At 35.2% G+C, this 20,558-nt stretch overlaps 1 protein-coding gene across 1 annotated transcript in view; it reads left to right on the plus strand.

Annotated features, from left to right (window-relative positions):
• The window catches only part of Rim2 (replication in mitochondria 2), an 80,967-nt gene that overhangs the window by 9,479 nt on the left and 50,930 nt on the right, over nt 1–20,558 (plus strand). Inside the window, exon 3 of the mRNA XM_089107391.1 lies at nt 1,083–1,261. Coding sequence (XP_088963517.1) covers nt 1,083–1,261 — 179 coding nt within the window. The remainder of the gene's footprint in view (nt 1–1,082; nt 1,262–20,558) is intronic.

Genomic DNA, 20,558 nt, shown 5'->3' on the forward strand with positions numbered 1-20,558 from the left:
ATTGGTACCAAAATTCCGGTTTTTAGAGTTTTGGTTACCATTGAGCCGGGTCGCTCCTTACTTACAGTTCGTTACCACGAACTGTTTGATTTGAATTTTGTGAAACAACTCAATTAAGTTCTGTTTCAGTAAAATACTTGTTTTTCAGAATTCTGCATAAGTTTCAGTGTACATTTGAGTTCAGATTTCCTTTTCTTGCTAAAGTTCCTTGTCTATTTAATCGGTCTCGAACTATCCGAACTTGGTCAATGATGTTCTTGCAGAAGAAAGTAGAAACACACAAGAGTTAGTTCAGACGTTTGGGAATTCCCATTCTTCCTATGGGAATTTCGATAGGGAGTTTCGTAATTCCCATTCGGAGTATGGTTTGGATTTTTTCCTTGCTTTTTCCTAACGGAGGGCTGAAGTGATCAGGAATTTGTGGCGGTATCTTTGAAATTTGAAAAACATGTCGATTGTCAGGCATCATAAAATACCCAATTTGATTGCCTTTGTAAAGAATTTTCAACTTTTGCATGGTGCTTCAAGTTCAGACTACAAGAGATCTCAACAAGCTAAAAAAGCAACTTCCAAGTCTGTATCTTCAGTCATGACTTCTGATGTTTGAATATTTTGGCAATGTTTGCAGTTCGGATACGTGTGAACATTCTCCCTATTCTTCCTATAGGAAATCCCTTGTGTTTTCCCCAAATGTCTGAACTAACTCTAAGGATAAGAAATCTAATAAAATATTCAGTTGGACCTGTTTATTTGTTCATTCGAATCAGGTATATAACTCAGAAATTTATTTATCTGGGCGGTGTCAAAAGGCAACTTATGCTGAAAATATGTTAAATGGTACGAACAATTGCCAAACAATTTTAGGAAAGAGATACGGGCCCTAAGACCCCCCTCGTCGTCGCAGACGTAGCTTGTTGGAACAGTGGTTGTTGTCATAATGGATAGGATGAAGACAGAGCATTGTTAGTGCGTTGAAAATTGCGACTGATCATGGCTAGTAAGTTTTCTTATAAATACTAGGAAAATGAACGATGTTTTCTCTTAAGCATAGAGCTCAAAGAACAAGTGCTTGTCTTTTTTAGGCATATTATCAGCCAAGAGGGGCCACAGGCACTCTTCAAGGGCCTTGGTCCAACACTGCTGGGTGTTGCCCCCTCGAGAGCGATTTATTTTTGGACGTATTCCAGCTCAAAGAAGCTCTTCAACGAAAATCTTTCGCCGGATTCACACCAGGTCCACCTCTTGTCAGCTGCTTGTGGAGGTGAGAATCTGTTATTTATTCGTTTATCTTTTTTTTCCGCAAACGGTCGTTTGATCGAAGCCAGAGTTAGCGTACAGTACTATCTTGGTTGCATAAGAAACTGGTCTATACTAGTATGGAACGATGAATCGGAATCGTGATGATTGTGGTTTTTCAAAAGATCGGAATAGTATCGATAATCGAGTAAATTTTACGATTCTTGAAACGATATCAGTGTAATTCAGCCGTTTGTTTAATATACATATACTGATATTTATTCCCTAAAATCTTAATTAATTTTTGATTTCTTAAAGTTACAAAAGTGAAAATATTTCAAAGAATTGTTTTCAGTAAAGCGCTAATGACGCAGTAGGTTTTAGGCTATTGCAGTGAGGCAATACCCAAACTCTAGTTTGTAGTTACTTTTATTCGATTCAAACTGGATTTGTATACTCAATCTAAGTTTCACTTGTCTTACGATTTAGTTACTCATTTACATTAATATCTATTTTATGTTTGTTTACATTGATACTTTGTTTAATTTGTGTCTGTTTGAAGTTTCATTCATACTTCCATAGGAAACTGTTTTTTTTTGTTTCAACATAAATTTTCTTGTTTAGTCTAAGCATTACTCGCTTTAAGATCTATTTATTCATTTATATTATTACTTGTTGTATGTTTTTTGCTGTGATTGTTTATTTAATTTCTTTTCTTTTTGGGTTTCATTTATTCTTTAATAGTAATTTCTGGTCGTTTTTATTTTTAATTTTAAAAAGTATTTTTATATCCTGATCTTAAGTATATAATGGCCTTTACTTTTCTTTGCAAAACTTGTTTGTCAGAAAGTTTTTTTTAATGGATTTTTTTTCGTTTTTGATTGCAAAAAGTTTCAATTTTTTATGGCATGGGAGGGGGATGCTTACTGTCCGATTATTCTTGACCTTAAAAAACGGATCTAGAACTTTCAATTTAAATCGAATGAGGATTTTTTCAAAGTCTATACGATTACCTCTTTGGTAAAAACCATATATATGAACTATAGACAGCTCTCATAACTTGTGGACAGTGATTGACAACAATAAATGGATTGAAAAAATAGCTCCAATAAGGGGATTTAGACCATTTCACTTGCTGACACAAAGGGATCACGACTGTTTGGAATTGACCTTAATAGGAATTTGTGTGCCAAAGCAATTTTGCATCTATCACAGAGTATGTATTTTAACCTTATAATTAGATAATTATAATAGATTTCCTATGTGTTCTTCCCATACAAAAACCCCTTCCCATAAGTTATAAACCCCCTTTAATAAGTTATGCCCCAGGGCATAACTTACAACGCCTACCCCTGGGCCATAGTGGGCTGTGTCGACACCGGAGTTTTTTGTTATCAGAACTTTGAACTATTTTAACAAAATGTCTATCTCAAAATTTTTATCTGATGAATTTAGGGCGTGGAGCAGGGAGAGGGGCTAGTTGCCCTTCAATCTCTGTTGACTCTTAAAAAGTGAACAAGAACTTTCAATTTTCAATCAAATGAGCCCTCTCTAAAGTTTATACAAGCATCCCTTCCATAAGAAATAATATCAAGGATTCGGAGAATCCTTAAATTACAACCCTTGCCCTGAGGGTTTTGGGGGAGTTGTAATCCTCAAAGACCTAATTTCCAGAACTTAAAACTACGTTTAATAAAATGGCTGTCTTAAAATTTTGAATGCATGTGTTTGAGGAAAAGGTGGGCGTCAGAGGGGGGTTATGTGCCCTCATATCAGTTTTGTCAATTGAAAAGGGCACTATCCTTTGAAGTTTTCCGCCCAAAGAGCATTTCTTGATGTTTTTAAGAAACCGTCTTCTACAAAAACAGTAGATACTCCAATAGAATAACTTAGAAACCGTGACGAGAGATTAGGTTGATTGTCCTCCTCAAAAACATATTTTCTATCAGGAAATCAGCTACGCTGAACAAAAGAGTTATCTCAAAATTTTGTTTGGATGGGTGTGGGGTACTGATGGGCGTGGGGGGGGCTATTTGGCTTCCAATCACTTTCGACTATTAAAAAGGGCACTAGCCCTTTGAATTTCCAATTGAATGTGCCTGTTTTGAAGTTTCTACGACAACGCCTTCTATAAAAACCTTATATGCCCCAGGGCGTAACTTAAAACTCTTGCCCTGAAGGTTGTGAGGGAGTGTCCACCTCAAAAACATGTTCTTTTATCTGAAAATCAACTACACTGAACAAAATGGCTATGTCAAAAGTTTGATTGGATGTGTTTGGGGAAATGATGGGCGTGGGGGGGGCTAGTTGCCCTCCAATCACTTTCGACTATTAAAAAGGGCACTAGCCCTTTAATTTCCAATCGAATGAGCCTGTTTTGAAGTTTCTACGACAACGCCTTCTATAAATACCTTATATACCCCCAGGGCATAACATAAAACCCTTGCCCCGAGGGTTGTGAGCGATTGTCCTCCCCAAAAAGATATTTTCAATCCGGAAATCAACTACGCTAAACAAAAATGGCTATCTCAAAATTTTGATTGGATGTGTTTGGGGGAATAATGGGTGTAGGAGGGGGGGGCTAGTTGCCCTCCAATCATTTTTGACTATTAAAAAGAGCACTAGCTCTTTGAATTTCCAATCGAGTGAGCGTGTTTTCAAGTTTTTTTGACAACACCTTCTATAAAAACCTTATATGGCCCCATGGCATAACTTAAAACTCTTGCCCTGAGTGTTGTGGGGGATTGTCCTCCTCAAAATCATGTTTTCTATCTGAAAATCAACTGCGCTGAACAAAATGGCTATCTCAAAATTTTGATTGGATGTGTTTGGGGGAATGGTGGGGGGGGCCCTAGGTGCCCTCTAATCCCTTTTGAAATATTAAAAGCGAAATAGCCCTATGAATTACCAATCGAATGATCCTTTTTTTAAGTTTCTACAACAAAGCCTTCTATAAAAACCTTATATGCCCCCAGGGCATATCTTACAACCCTTGCCCTGAGGGTTGTGGGTGAGCGTCCTCCTCAAAAACATATTTTCTATCTGGAAATCAACTACGCTGAACAAATGGCTATCTCAAAATTTTGATTGGATGTGTTTGGGGAAATGATTGGCGTGGGGGGGGGGGGGCTAGTGGCACTCCAATCATTTTCAACTATTAAAAAGGGCACTAGACCTTTAATTTCCAATCGAATGAGCCTGTTTTGAAGTTTCTATGACAACGCCTTCTATAAAAACCTTATATGCCTCCAGGGCATAATTTAAAACCCTTGCCCCGTGGGGTGTGTGGGATTGTCCTCCTTAAATATATTTTTTATATCGGGAAATCAAAGCCGCTGAATAAATTGTCTCTCTCAACAGCGGTACGTGCTGGGGGTGGAAGAATGATGGGCGTGGGGGGAGGGGATAGCAGTACTACGATCCCTATCGACTACTGAAACGGGCACTAGCCCTTTCAATTTTCAATGGAATGTGCATGTTTTGAAGTTTCTGTCAAAAGTTTGATTGGATATGTTTGGGGAAATGATGGGCGTGGGGGGGGCTAGTTGCCCTCCAATCACTTTCGACTATTAAAAAGGGCACTAACCCTTCAATGTCCAATCGAAAGAACCTGTTTTGAAATTTCTACGAAAATGCCTTCTATAAAAACCTAATTTGCCCCCAGGGCATAACTTTAAACCCTTACCTAGAGGGTTGTGGGCGAGTTTCCTCCTCAAAAATATATTTTCAATCTGGAAATCAACTACGCTGAACAAAAATGGCTATCTCAAATTTTGATTGGATATGTTTGGGGGAATGGTGGGCGTAGGGGGGGGGGCTAGTTGCCCTCCAATCACTTTTAACTATTAAAAAGGGCACTATCCCTTTGAATTTCCAATCAAACGAGCCTTTTTAGAAATTTCTATGACAACGCCTTCTATAAAAACCTTATAAGCCCCCAGGGCATAACTTAAAACCATTGCCCTGAGGGTTTTGGGGGATTATCCTCCTCAAAAACATGTTTTCTATTTGAAAATCAACTACGCTGAACAAATGGCTATCTCAAAATTTTGATTGGATGTGTTTGGGGAAATGATGGGCGTAAAGAGGGGGGGGGCTACTTGCACTCCAATCACTTTCGACTATTAAAAAGGGCACTAGCCCTTTAATTTCCAATCGAATGAGCCTGTTTTGAAGTTTCTACGACAACGCCTTCTATAAAAACCTTATATGCCCCAGGGCTTAACTTAAAACCCTTGCCTTGAGAGTTCTGGGGGAGTGTCCTCCTCAAAAATATATTTTCTATCTGGAAATCAACTACGTTGAACAAAATGGCTATCTCAAAATTTTGATTGGATGTGTTTGGGGAAATGATGGGGGAGGGGGCTAGTTACACTCCAATTACTTTCAACTATTAAAAAGGGCACTAGCCCTTTAATTTCTAATCGATTGAGCCTGTTTTGAAGTTTCTACGACAACGCCTTCTATAAAAACCTTATATGCCCTCAGGGCATAACTTAAAACCCTTGCCCTGAGGGTTGTGGGGGAGTATCCTCCTCAAAAATATATTTTCTAATTGGAAATACGCTGAACAAAATGGCTATCTCAAAATTTTGATTGGATGTGTTTGGGGGAATGATGGGCGTGGGGGGGGGGCTAGTTACCCTCCAATCACTTTCGACTATTAAAAAGGGCACTATCCCTTCTAATTTCCAATTGAATGAGCCTGTTCTTAAGTTTCTACGACAACACCTTATATGAAAACCTTCTCGGACCTCAGGGCATTAATGAAAATCCTTGCTCTGAGGGTTGTGGGGGAGTGTCCTCCTCAAAAATATATTTTCGATCTGGAAATCAACTACGCTGAACAAAATGGCTATATCAAAATTTTGATTGGATGTGTTTGGGGGAATGATGGGCGTGGGGGGGGCTAGTTGCCCTCCAATCATTTTCGACTATTAAAAAGGGCACTAGAACTCTCGATTTTCAATCGAATGAGCCCCCTTTGAAGTTTCTACGACGACCCCTTCCATATGAAGTGCCTCTGGGGAAAAAATAAAATAAAACATTGGAGCCGTATGGCCTTTACTATAGGCAACGCTACAGCGTTGCATCTGATAAGAAAAATAATGCTTGGATAGATGCTTTGACTTCATTTTCGTCATTTTACCTACTTGAGGTTTGTAAAACCTCGTGATATATAGCGCTAACAAACGAAATTATTCTATCAGTCTAATGTTCTTGATCTTCTTCTTCCAGCATTATTTAATCAACGCCGGGTATCCGCATGGAGCTCCCAGGAAATATCGAAGTGTTTACGTCTCCGTGCCCTTCAATGAAACCTCGTACATACAGAGCCGTTTAAAGCAGGGGGCAACCGGGGCTGGGGTGCCATGGCTTGGATATAGGTTTTATATTTATGGGGGGAGCTATTGCCCCCCCCCCGAGCCGGGGGGCATGACTAATTTTGCCCCCGGGCGCTTCCAACCCAGGGAACGACCCTGCGTACATACATGCTTGGCTGCAGCCTAAGGCTTCCGAGTTCGAAGGGTCTATTAATGTATTTTTCTAATTAATAGATTTCTTTATTAAACTGGTGAGGTATACTAAGCAAATCGCTGGATTTAGAATATATTTAGATTTTACACAAGGAAGTCTGAAAGTGTGACAAGTTTTTAGCACTCTGCTTGTGATAGCAAGTCTTATTTTTCTAGTCCCTTGCCTGAAAGGGTCCTTATTGGAATGCAAACTCTATTCATGGAATCAAATAAATTAGGTAACGGGTTCCTTTTACGGATCATGCCTCTTTCTTAGATATAAAAGTATGTAAATACTCGAAAATAAAAGCATTAATTTTCATTTGGGATACACAAGGAGGAGGAGGGTATGACCCTCCTGAACTTTCAAGATCAGCAAAACAACCGCAGGTGTGTCACAAGTCGCATCTATAGTTATATCTACCCAATGTGAGGCGGCTCGAGATCGTCCATAGCTGGTACAAAAGGCTACTCTGAATCTATAAGATAATTAACGTAATTTTTTTTAATTTTTCTACAAACTGTTTGTTTGTGAGAGGTGACCCCACCCCCTGTGGTATTATAACACATACTTCGAATACAATTAATTTAGACTTGGAATCAATTACAGTTGATGAAGAGAAAAAAATGTACAGCCCTTTTAATAAGTCGCAGTAATTTGTTTGTGGACTTTCTAGCTATTGCCACTGATGAAAATGAATATAATTTCTGACATCCAATTAAGTTCTTAGTATTTTTAAATTTTTCAATCAGTTTTTAAGCCTGAATTTCTGAAATAGCAGATTATTAATAGTCAAATTAATGTGTCAGGAGCAGTTCTATTACGAACCTTTTGGATGTGACAACCGAAGATATTGATAACTTTGAGTTCATAATGTTTCATGAATCTAGTCGGTATCTTATTATTCTTCTTTTTTAAGGACTATATTTCGTCATTTGATTTGTATTCTATTGATGAGATGTTTTCTAGTTCTGGCTCAATCATTATGGTCAAAGCGTACTATATGCTTCTTCAATTTAAGATAATTTATTAATGTAGATGGAAAAGGCGTTTAAGCTCACCTATATCTATGGATATTCAGGTATGCCTTGAAAAATTTGGCCATTCGTCTTCAGGTTTGTTAAAATTGTCGACCAGACTTGAATTCGAAATGGAAATAACCTAGTATCTAAAAATATAATTACCAAAACTCCATTACAGCAGAAAAGGAAGTGGTTGAAGCAGCAGTAATCTGCTTTGTTTTTAAAAGACCCGCGTGACATTGCTTGGAGTATAAAATGGAAGGTAGGCTTCTACAGCATTTTCAGCTGCTGGCCCAGGTTTAACTTGACCTCATTTTCCTAAATGAGTGATGCAACTGAAGCTGGATTTTTTCTGAAATATTTGAAAACTATTGGGGAAAACATATAAGCTATAAAAACCCGAAAATATCTGCTGAGAACTAAGAAAACACAAAAACTGAAACTTTTGTGTGATGGCAGGAGTAGACAAATGCAACTTGTACAATGCTTCGTCATCCAGAGCCTGGAATCTCAGAGAAAAATAAACGAACTCTTACCGGACTTTTGAAACTAAAGTCTGACTGGGCTTTGTGAAAAAGATGGACTAAGATCAAATCGATCATTATGATTCGGCTATGCATTATTTTTAGTGATGTTGTTTAAGAGTACGGCTAATCCAGAGCCAGCCTGGCTCAAGATATTGAACAGAATAAGAAAGGTTGAGTGGTTTAGCCCTAATCGGTGTCATTGGAACATCTAAATCTGCCCTGGAGAAGTCGTAGACATTTTTGCAGGGAAGATAAATTATCGGTTAGATTTGGTTTCACAGACACTTACTTTACCTGATCAACAAACCCTCTCTATATGATCGTATCATTTGTCTCGATACTTGGCTTTCTTATAAGCAACTTAAAAAGAAGCTTTTTAAAGGTGCATCAATATGTCTAGAGGACGTGTCCATGTTCGAAAGGAGCGGAATAGCGGCCTGAATTTTGTTCCATGCCGTTTGACAAAGTCAAAGGAAGGATATTTTTCAGAATTCCCTTCTGCCCGAACGAAGTTCAGCTCTGGTTTTTATACACAGCTACAGTATGAGAAGTAATAAGTTCTAACTTTGAAGAAAAATAAGTTTCATAGATTTGGTTTAGAATTGGAAATACTACGCCTTGTTGCAATGAGAATCATACGAAGATTGATAATTTGCATAACTAAGTGCCGTAAATAGGGTCTTGCGGACTGACCGTTTCTGCCCCAGATATAGACATGTTATAATTTCCAATCAGAATCGTTTTGTGATATTTTAGGGAACATTAATTTTAATTAGTCAGCCTTAATTTACTGACTAAATTAGATCAATGTCATTTTTAATGGTAAAATAACCTATTAAATAAATTCTAATGTATATCACTGAATTTGGGAATCATTCAATACAATTAATGGCTATATTACTAGAGGAGTCTGCCTCACCTTGTCAATCTACACTTTTTGAAATCAGTATCAAACAGTTCGTGGTAACGAACTGTAAGTAAGGAGCGACCCGGCTCAATGGTAACCGAAACTCTAAAAAACGGAATTTTGGTACCAATAGATACATCAAAAGAATCAGATTTTAATTCTGATTTCAAATATATAAGTTTCATCAAGTTGAATATTACCCATCAAAAGTTACGCGCCTGAGAAAATTTGGCTGATTTTTGAAAAAAGGGGGAAAGACCCCCTAAAAGTTATGGGACCTTAATGAAATTTAGACCATCATATTCTGCGTATCAGAGAACTCTACTGTAGAGGTTTCAAGCTCCTATCTACAAAAATGTGGAATTTTGCATTTTTTTGCCATAAGAAAGATCACGGATGAGTATTTATTTCTTGTTTTTTTTTCCACGGGTGATTGTATCGGCCCAGTGCTTCTAGAATATCGTAAAAGGGCTCATTGGAAAGGCAATTAAAAGTTCTAGTGTCCTTTTTAAGTGACCAAAAAAACTGGAGGTCAGCGAAGCCCCCTCCCATGCTCATTTTTTTCTCAAAATGACCCGATTAAAATTTTGAGATAGCCATTTTGTTCAGCATAGTCGAAAATCTAATAAATATGTCTTTTAGGATGACTTAAATCCCCCGCAGTTCCCAGGGGAAGGGCTGCAAGTTAGGAACTTTGCCCATTGCTTACATATTGTATTGGTTATTGGGAAGTATACAGATATTTTCAGGAAGGATTTTTTTCTGGTGGGGGGGGGGTGGGGGCTGGACGAGGGGGTTACTCGGGAGAATCATTCCGTGGAGGAAGTTTCTTTGGGGTAAGGGACATTTCTATGAAGGGGGCGCCGGATTTCCAAGTATTATTTAAAAAACGATCAGAAATTAAATTAAAAAAAACAAGTTTTTGCAACTGAAAGTAAGAAGCAACATTAGAACTTAAAATGAACAGAAATTATGAGGGGGTTCTCCCCCAAGTCAATACCTCTCTCTTTACGCTACAGTTTTTTTTTAGTGCTTTCAAAAGAGCCATCTGTTCTAATTAAACGACCTTTGTGATTCATGGGTTTGTGAATTAATTTTTTTTTTACTTTTAGCGCAAAGAGCGTGGTATTGACTAAGGAGAGAGCCACATCATATTCGTAATAAAAAAAACAATAAAAAAAAACAAGCGTTACGGCTCAATAGTAATCGAACCTTTGAAATATAAAATTAAGATGTCAATAAATGTATCACAAGAATAGGCTTTAATGCTGATTCTAAATAGAGAGATTTTATTAAATTTAGTATTACTCATCAAAGGCTACGAGCCTGAGAAAATTTACCTGATTTTTTAAAGAGGGGGAAACATCCCCTAAAAGTGAAAGAATTTTAATGAAAATCACACCGTCAGATTCAGCGTATCAGAAAACCCTATAACATAGGTTTCAAGCTGATATCTGCAAAAATCTGCAACTTTGTATTTTTTGCCAGAAGAAAAATATACGAATATAGAAGTTCGTTACGAGTAGTAGGGTATCTTATACTCCCGTACGTACCACGTGGTTTATGGTTTTCTCACTGAGAATGAAAAAACAGGAATTTTCTCACTTGGAAAAACAGGAACTTGTCACATTTATGTCTGTTTTCATGGATGGTTATGTGTGTTGATCGATTTATTTGATGTTTTATGGATTTTGTCAGTGAGAATTTGAAAAACAGAAACTTTGTCCCGTTCATGGATTATTGAATCTAATGGGGGCAGGTCAATGACACTTCCTTCTTGTTGTTGCTCGAGGCGAATGTTATGATCCAGAAATAGTAAGATCACGTGTTTCCTTCTCAGCCAATCAGAGGGCTTGTTTACATATTGGTGGCGGAGGGAATATAAGGAAAGGATTTTTGCTATAGTTTTATTAGTCTGTGAATAGAATTCACTAAGTTTTTAGTTAGCAGTGTAATAACATGAGTGAACAAGTTGAGTTAGAAATATCCTTTTATTGCAACAGTTCTATTTGTAAAGGACATTTTCATGATTTTGAGTATTCATATGAACCTACTGAATGTTTAGAGTGCATAGAGGCAGAGACAGATGAGAAGAATCTGGAGGAAACGAGAAGAAAAATTATATGTGACATGGAGAGAAAATTATACCGATTGCAAGTAAGCTCAGATAAAAGAAGGATGGATATGATAGAAAAGGAAGATCAAAAGAAGAGACTGGTAAAAGAGGGCTTTCTCTATAGTGTAAAAGACAGCAGTGAAAACCCAAAGAAAAATGTGTATAGTGCAAGATATAACTCGGATTATTATGATGATTATGCTCCAAGAGAAGAGAAAAAGTGGCTCTTTAAGAGACAACATAAGACATTATTCTATAGAATGGATTTTAAACAACGAAAACCATGGTGGAAGAGTTCTCATAGATCATTTACCGCTAAATCTAATTATTAATATGCATAATGAGTTTTATATCATAATCATACAATAAATTTGTTTGTGGTATTTTAATTTTCATATACTTGATATGTATAGAATAAGGATACCAATAGAGACTTCTGTACATGAATAGTTCAGTTTGAATAGATCACCATATAGAGTATTATCAGTCCATAACCAAGTCTTCTATCAAAGATAAAAAATAATTCATTCTTCTAATCATTTACTCCTTTGAAAAATCAATATTTACAACGGTTTTTAAATAAAGTACATCTGGTTCAATTATTTCATAATCACTATCGCTATCTTCTAATATCGTTATATTACACAGAGGGGGTGGTATACATTCAACCTCCGGTTCAAGTAATTGAACCCCGTCTTCATCATCACTATCGCTATCTTCTATTATCGCTATATTACACAGAGGAGGTGGTATACATTCAACCTCCGGTTCAAGTAATTGAACCCCGTCTTCATCATTGACCATTATATCTAGCAAAGGGGGCATCTCCTGAAATAAATCGCCGCGTATTCTAATGGGCAAACTAGGGGCCAACCGCTCATCGTCTTCAATACACATTCGACCCGAAGGCCCCCTCCTCACTAAATCATCAGATGTGTATGATAGTCCTAATGAAGTATTATGTACTTCCATTATATCATCATCGGTATCATCAATGCTTATATTACACAAAAGAAGCTCCTCACTTTCCGTGAGCTCCCACTCGCTCCATACATCCTAAAAAGATTGAGAACACTATGGTCAAAAGCTCTGTGGAAAGGTATAGTCTTCTTGAATATACTGAGGGGTGTTCTATAAACGTGATAAACAGGGTTAATTATTATTTTTCATTTTGTCTATAATTTTGTATGTCTAAAATTCATCAATTAGCCAGATCTGGGTTTTTTTTTATTATTTTTTACATACGGAGCGAGATTTAATGTCATTGATAGAAGCCAGTATGAGATTTAATGTCTGTGATAAAACCAGGAAAAAAACCTTTCCAAGAACTATGTTTTTCAAAGAAAAGTAAAGAGCTACGACATTAAATCAAAGATGAGCAGAAATAAAGTTGAATAATTGCTTAAACGTAAATTTTCTGTAAACATACTTCTAATTAATCACTCCTAAAAAGGTAAGTATAGACCGCTCATCCTCTATGGGGGGGGAGCATGCACAGCAGTGTCCTTCTTGGTCGACTAGGTGATGTAGTGAGTTTTTTTTAATAGGAGTACATTATTTTTGAATATTTAAATGAATCAGATTAGTTAAACAAAGCTTATAAATAAAAATTGTATTAAAAGTTAATTTTGTACCGACTACATAAATATTTAATAACTAGTGCATCGCGAAGCACCATTGTGGTCTGAGAAATTCAAAAACTCAGAAACTCAATACATAGTTTTCGATAATTTCAAGTTGATTGTTATCTAAGAATTTTATTTCTACAACACTTAGACCTTCCTTAGGTTGAAGTGCTGTTTTGCGACACAAAATGGTAGAAAATCCCGCTTTACTTGAGTACATTATACGTTTTGCCTCTTACAATAGACACTAAAAAGGTAAGTATAGACCGCTCATCCTTTATGGTGGGGGAGCATGCACAGCTATGTCCTTCTCGGTCGACTAGGTGCTGTAGTGAGTTGTTGGTAGTAGGAGTACATTATTTTTGAAGATTTAAATGAATCAGATTAGTTAAACAAAGCATATAAATAAAAATTCTATTAACAGTTAATTTTGTACCGACTACATAAATATTTAAGACCATGTGCACCACGATGCACCATTATGGTCTGAGAAATTGAAAAACTCAGAAACTCAATACATAGTTTTCGATAATTTCAAGTTGTTTGCTATCTAAGAATTTTATTTCTACAACACTTAGACCTTCCTTAGGTTGAAGTGCTGTTTTGCGCCACAAAATGGTAGAAAATCCAGCTTTACTAAGTACATTATACGTTTTGCCTCTTACAATTGACACTAAAAAGGTAAGTATAGACCGCTCATCCTCTGTGGAGGGGGAGCATGCACAGCTGTGTCCTCTTCGGTCGACTAGGTGCTGTAGTGAGTTGTTGGTAGTAGGAGTACATTATTTTTGAAGATTTAAATGAATCAGATTAGTTAAACAAAGCTTATAAATAAAAAATCTATTAACAGTTAATTTTGTACCGACTACATAAATATTTAAGACCAAGTGCACCACGATGCACCATTGTGGTCTGAGAAATTCAAAAACTCAGAAACTCAATACATAGTTTTCGATAATTTCAAGTCGATTACTATCTAAGAATTTTATTTCTACAACACTTAGACCTTCCTTAGGTTGAAGTGCTGTTTTGCACCACAAAATGGTAGAAAATCCCGCTTTACTTGAGTACATTATACGTTTTGCCTCTTACAATTTGCTCCATTAGCTTGATATGTTATCTCGTGAGAAAAAAAACTATCAAATAAACACGCATCCGTGATCTTTCTTCTGGCAAAAATGTAAAATTCCACATTTTTGTAGAAGAGAGCATGAAACCTCTACAGTAGGCTTCTCTGATACGTTGAATATGATAGTGTGATTTTCATTAAGGTTCTATAGCTTTTAGGGGGTCTTTTCGACCCTTTTTCGAAAATCAGCCAAATTTTCTCAGGCACCTAACTTTTCATGAGTTAGACTAAACTTGATGAAACTTATATATTTGAAATCAGCATTTAAAGCTGATTCTTTGATGTATCTATTGGTATCAAAATTCCGTTTTCTAGAGTTTCGAATACCTTTGAGCTGGGTCACCCCTTACTTACACTTCGTTACCACGAAATGTTTTATTAATTAAAAAAACTTTCCACAAAATAAGTTTTTCAAAGAAAAGTAAAGAGCTACTACATTAAATCAAAGATGAGCAGAAATAAAGTTAAATAATTGTTTAAACGTAAACTTATATCCAATGCCATACTAGTTAAAGTGACAAAAACTCTTTCCCACAAGAGGACACTTTTCGAGTAAAAGTAAAGAGCTACTAAATCAAAGATATGATGAAATAATAACGAATAATTGTTCAAAAGTAAACTTATGTTTATCAATAAACTTATTAGAGTGATAAAAAACTATTTCCCACAAGAGGACACTTTTCGAGTAAAAGTAAAGAGCTACCAGACTAAACCAAAGATATGATGAAATAATAACGAATAATTGTTCAAACTTAAATTTTCTGTATTAGGGGAATAGTTTATTTTCGATCCATTATATCTACCAAAGGTTCAATACCTAAGTTAAACTAAGAGGTTTCAATTTCAGGAAAAAATTACATTTTGACAACATTTGACAATTTACCAAATTTAAAGTTTTGTTTAGTTTCAAAATGTTTTCTGTCACTCATCATCTTTTAATCATTCACAAACAATACTAAAGAAAACCACTTCCCACGCTTTGTTGATTTTAAATTATTAAGAAGGCTATTATTTCATTGAAATATACATTTTACAATTTTAATTTTCATGCTTTTGATAAGTATCTTGTCCTTTTGGTGTAAATTGCAGCTGAAGGCTTATCGCAAAATCACTCAAGTTTTTTCATAATTAAAGGATACGAATTAGAACCATGGGAACGCATTTTCATCATATTTTGCTTATTTTCATTGGAAAAAACACTGAAAAGTCATATTAAGAGCTATATTTTTGAGTTTTTCACTGAAAATTCCTTTTTCATACCAAGTCCTGACCCCCCCCTAATTGAAGGATATGAATTAGAACCATGGGAACGTAATTTCATCATATTTTGCTTATTTTCGTTAGAAAAAACACTGAAAAGACATATTAAGAGCTATATTTTTGAGTCTTTCACTGAAAATTCCTTTTGCGTACCAAGCCTTGATCCCCCTAATTGAAGGATATGAATTAGAACTATGGGAACGTAATTTCATCGTATTTTGCATTTCCCACAAGAGGACACTTTTCGAGTAAAAGTAAAGAGCTACCAGACTAAACCAAAGATATGATGAAATAATAACGAATAATTGATCAAACTTAAATTTTCTGTATTACGGGAATAGTTTATTTTCGAACCATTATATCTACCAAAGGTTCAATACCTGAGTTAAACTAAGAGGTTTCAATTTCAGGAAAAAATTACATTTTGACAACATTTGACAATTTACCATATTTAAAGTTTTGTTTAGTTTCAAAATGTTTTCTGTTACTCATCATCTTTTAATCATTCACAAACAATACTAAAGAAAACCACTTCCCACGGTTTATTGATTTTAAATTATTAAGAAGGCTATTATTTCATTGAAATATACATTTTACATTTTTAATTTTCATGCTTTTGATAAGTATCTTGTCCTTTTGGTGTAAATTGCAGCTGAAGGCTAATCGCAAAATCACTGTTTCAAGTTTTTTCATAATTAAAGGATACGAATTAGAACCATGGGAATGCATTTCCATCATATTTTGCTTATTTTCGTTGGAAAAAACACTGAAAAGTCATATTAAGAGCTATATTTTTGAGTTTTTCACTGAAAATTCCTTTTTCTTACCAAGCCCTGACCCCCCTAATTGAAGGATATGAATTAGAACCATGGGAACGTAATTTCGTCGTATTTTGCGTATTTTTGTTGGAAAAAACACTGAAAAACCATATTAAGAGCTATATTTGTGAGTCTTTCACTGAAAATTCCTTTTTCGTACCCAGTCCTGACCTCCCCTAATTGAAGGATATGAATTAGAACCATGGGAACGTAATTTCGTCATATTTTGCTTATTTTCGTTAGAAAAAACACTGAAAAACCTTATTAAGAGCTATATTTATGAGTCTTTCACTGAAAATTCCTTTTTCATACCAAGCCTTGATCTCCCTAATTAAAGGATATGAATTAGAACCATGGGAACGTAATTTCATCGTATTTTGCATTTCCCACAAGAGGACACTTTTCAACTAAAAGTAAATAGCTACCAGACTAAACCAAAGATATGATGAAATAATAACGAATAATTGATCAAACTTAAATTTTCTGTATTACGGGAATAGTTTATTTTCGAACCATTATATCTATCAAAGGTTCAATACCTGAGTTAAACTAAGAGGTTTCCATTTCAGGAAAAAATTACATTTTGACAACATTTGACAATTTACCAAATTTAAAGTTTTGTTTAGTTTCAAAATGTTTTCTGTCACTCATCATCTTTTGATCATTCACAAACAATACTAGAGAAAACCACTTCCCACGGTTTATTGATTTTAAATTATTAAGAAGGCTATTATTTCATTGAAATATACATTTTACATTTTTTAATTTTCATGCTTTTGATAAGTATCTTGTCCTTTTGGTGTAAATTGCAGCTGAAGGCTTATCGCAAAATCAATGTTTCAAGTTTTTTCATAATTAAAGGATACGAATTAGAACCATGGGAAATGCATTTTCATCATATTTTGCTTATTTTCGTTGGAAAACACACTGAAAAGACATATTATTTGAACTCACATCAAACGTTGCCTGGCTTGCATTTGAAGAACCTTCCATTATTTTCTATCTTGTCCTTTATTTCAGCATATACTGACTTTTAAACCTTTTCAAAGCTCTAAAATATACTAACCTAACGGTTATTTTTTTACGAAATCGTGCAAACTGTTGATTTAGAACAATAATTACCTTTCTATATATCAATTAACACTCACTAGAATTGCCACTTTTCACTCGCGGAGAATGGTTTCAAAACCATACTTCTTACATTATATAGACTAATTGTGTCAAACGAGACATCTTCAATGCAGATTAATTAATTGTTACGTTCGATTTTGTTTTGAATATAGGAGAGCATCAATAGGAAGTGAGAATTTCTGTAAAACTATCAAAGATTGATCAACTCTGTGATTTCACACTTCTTGTGTAATCAGAAACAAAAAAGAAGGAAAATTGATAAAAGATATTTTGAAATATGCGCCAAAATCATAGCTATTATAACTTAAATGACGCGAGGGGAGGGGGAATCAGGTTTAAGAATATCCTGGATATACCATTTTATATTTTCTAAGTACTCACAGAAGTACTCGTCACAGAAACATTGAAAAGGACTCATTTGATTGGGAATTAAAGTGACTAGCACTCAATTCACAGGAGGGGGCGTGAAAATTTCTAGGAACGTATTTTCAACATATTTAAATATTTACCTATGTACGCATCACTTAGGTTAGATTAGATTAGGTTAGAGACCGACAAAAAGTTAGGTGTATGGTTAGGCTAGGTTAGATTATGTTAGGTTAGGTTAATTTAGGGTAGACTAGCTTAGCCTACGTACGAGAAAGAAAAGTTCTTAGGTGTGGAGCCCCCCCACCGCCTCAACCATCGCTCTTGAAATCCCTTGAATTAGGTTAGAGACAGACAAAAAGTTCGGTGTATGGTTAGGTTAGGTTAGATTATGTTAGGTTAGGTTAATTTAGGTTAGACTAGCTTAGCCTACGTACGCGCGCGCGTACGTAGGCTAAGCTAGTCTAACCTAAATTAACCTAACATAATCTAACCTAACCATACACCTAACTTTTTGTCTGTCTCTAACCTAATTCAAGGGATTTCAAGAGCGATGGTTGAGGCGGTGGGGGAGGGGGGGCTACGTAGGCTAAGCTAGTCTAACATAAATTAACCTAACATAATCTAACCTAACCTAACCATACACCTAACTTTTTGTCTGTCTCTAACCTAATTCAATGGATTTTAAGAGCGATGGTTGAGGCGGTGGGGGAGCTCCACACCTAAGAACTTTTCTTTCTCGTACGTAGGCTAAGCTAGTCTATCCTAAATTGACCTAACCTAACATAATCTAACCTAGCCTAACCATACACCTAACTTTTTGTCGGTCTCTAACCTAATCTAATCTAACCTAAGTGATGCGTACGTAGGTAAATATTTAAATATGTTGAAAATACGTTCCTAGAAATTTTCACGCCCCCTCCTGTGAATTGAGTGCTAGTAACTTTAATTCCCAATCAAATGAGTCCTTTTCAATGTTTCCGTGACGAGTCCTTCTGTGAGTACTTAGAAAATGTAAAATGATATATCCAGGATATTCTTAAATCTGGTTCCCCCTCCCCTCGTGTCATTTAAGTTGTAATAGCTCTGATTTTGGGGCATATTTCAAAATATCTGTTATCAATTTTCCTTCTTTTTTGTTTCTGATTACATAAGAAGTGTGAAATCAGAGAGTTGATCAATCTTTGATAGTTTTACAGAAATTCTCACTTCCCATTGATGCTCTCCTATATCCAAAACAAAATCGAACGTAACAATTAATTAATCTGCATTGAAGATGTCTCGTTTGACACAATTAGTCTATATGATGTAAGAAGTATGGTTTTGAAACCATTCTCCGTGAGTGAAAAGTGGCAATTCCAGTGGGTGTTAAGTGATATATAGAAAGATAATTATTGTTCTAAAGCAACAGTTTGCAAGATTTCGTAAAAAAATAACCGTTAGGTTAGTATATTTTAGAGCTTTGAAAAGGTTTAAAAGTCAGTATATGCTGAAATAGAGGACAAGATAGAAAATAATGGAAGGTTCTTCAAATGCAAGCCCGGCAATGTTTGATGTGAGTTCAAATAATATGTCTTTTCAGTGTGTTTTCCAACGAAAATAAGCAAAATATGATGAAAATGCATTTCCCATGGTTCTAATTCGTATCCTTTAATTATGAAAAAACTTGAAACAGTGATTTTGCGATAAGCCTTCAGCTGCAATTTACACAAAAAGGACAAGATACTTATCAAAAGCATGAAAATTAAAAATGTAAAATGTATATTTCAATGAAATAATAGCCTTTTTAATAATTTAAAATCAATAAACCGTGGGAAGTGGTTTTCTTTAGTATTGTTTGTGAATGATTAAAAGATGATGAGTGACAGAAAACATTTTGAAACTAAACAAAACTTTAAATTTGGTAAATTGTCAAATGTTGTCAAAATGTAATTTTTTCCTGAAATTAAAACCTCTTAGTTTAACTCAGGTATTAAACCTTTGGTAGATATAATGGTTCGAAAATAAACTATTCCCGTAATACAGAAAATTTAAGTTTGATCAATTATTCGTTATTATTTCATCATATCTTTGGTTTAGTCTGGTAGCTCTTTACTTTTAGTTGAAAAGTGTCCTCTTGTGGGAAATGCAAAATACGATGAAATTACGTTCCCATGGTTCTAATTCATATCCTTTAATTACGGAGATCAAGGCTTGGTATGAAAAAGGAATTTTCAGTGAAAGACTCATAAATATAGATCTTAATAAGGTTTTTCAGTGTTTTTTCTAACGAAAATAAGCAAAATATGACGAAATTACGTTCCCATGGTTCTAATTCATATCCTTCAATTAGGGGAGGTCAGGACTTGGTACGAAAAAGGAATTTTCAGTGAAAGACTCACAAATATAGCTCAATATGGTTTTTCAGTGTTTTTTCCAACGAAAATACGCAAAATACGACGAAATTACGTTCCCATGGTTCTAATTCATATCCTTCAATTAGGGAGGTCAAGGCTTGGTAAGAAAAAGGAATTTTCAGTGAAAAACTCAAAAATATAGCTCTTAATATGACTTGTCAGTGTTTTTTCCAACGAAAATAAGCAAAATATGATGAAAATGCATTCCCATGGTTTTAATTCGTATCCTTTAATTATGAAAAAACTTGAAACAGTGATTTTGCGATAAGCCTTCAGCTGCAATTTACACCAAAAGGACAAGATACTTATCAAAAGCATGAAAATTAAAAATGTAAAATTTATATTTCAATGAAATAATAGCCTTCTTAATAATTTAAAATCAATAAACCATGGGAAGGGGTTTTCTTTAGTATTGTTTGTGAATGATTAAAAGATGATGAGTGATAGAAAACATTTTGAAACTAAACAAAACTTTAAATTTGGTAAATTGTCAAATGTTGTCAAAATG

The sequence above is a fragment of the Artemia sp. Qi Xiang Cuo genome, chromosome 1, assembly GCF_049724085.1.
Source record: "Artemia sp. Qi Xiang Cuo chromosome 1, ASM4972408v1, whole genome shotgun sequence".
Lineage (NCBI taxonomy): Eukaryota > Metazoa > Arthropoda > Branchiopoda > Anostraca > Artemiidae > Artemia > Artemia sp. Qi Xiang Cuo.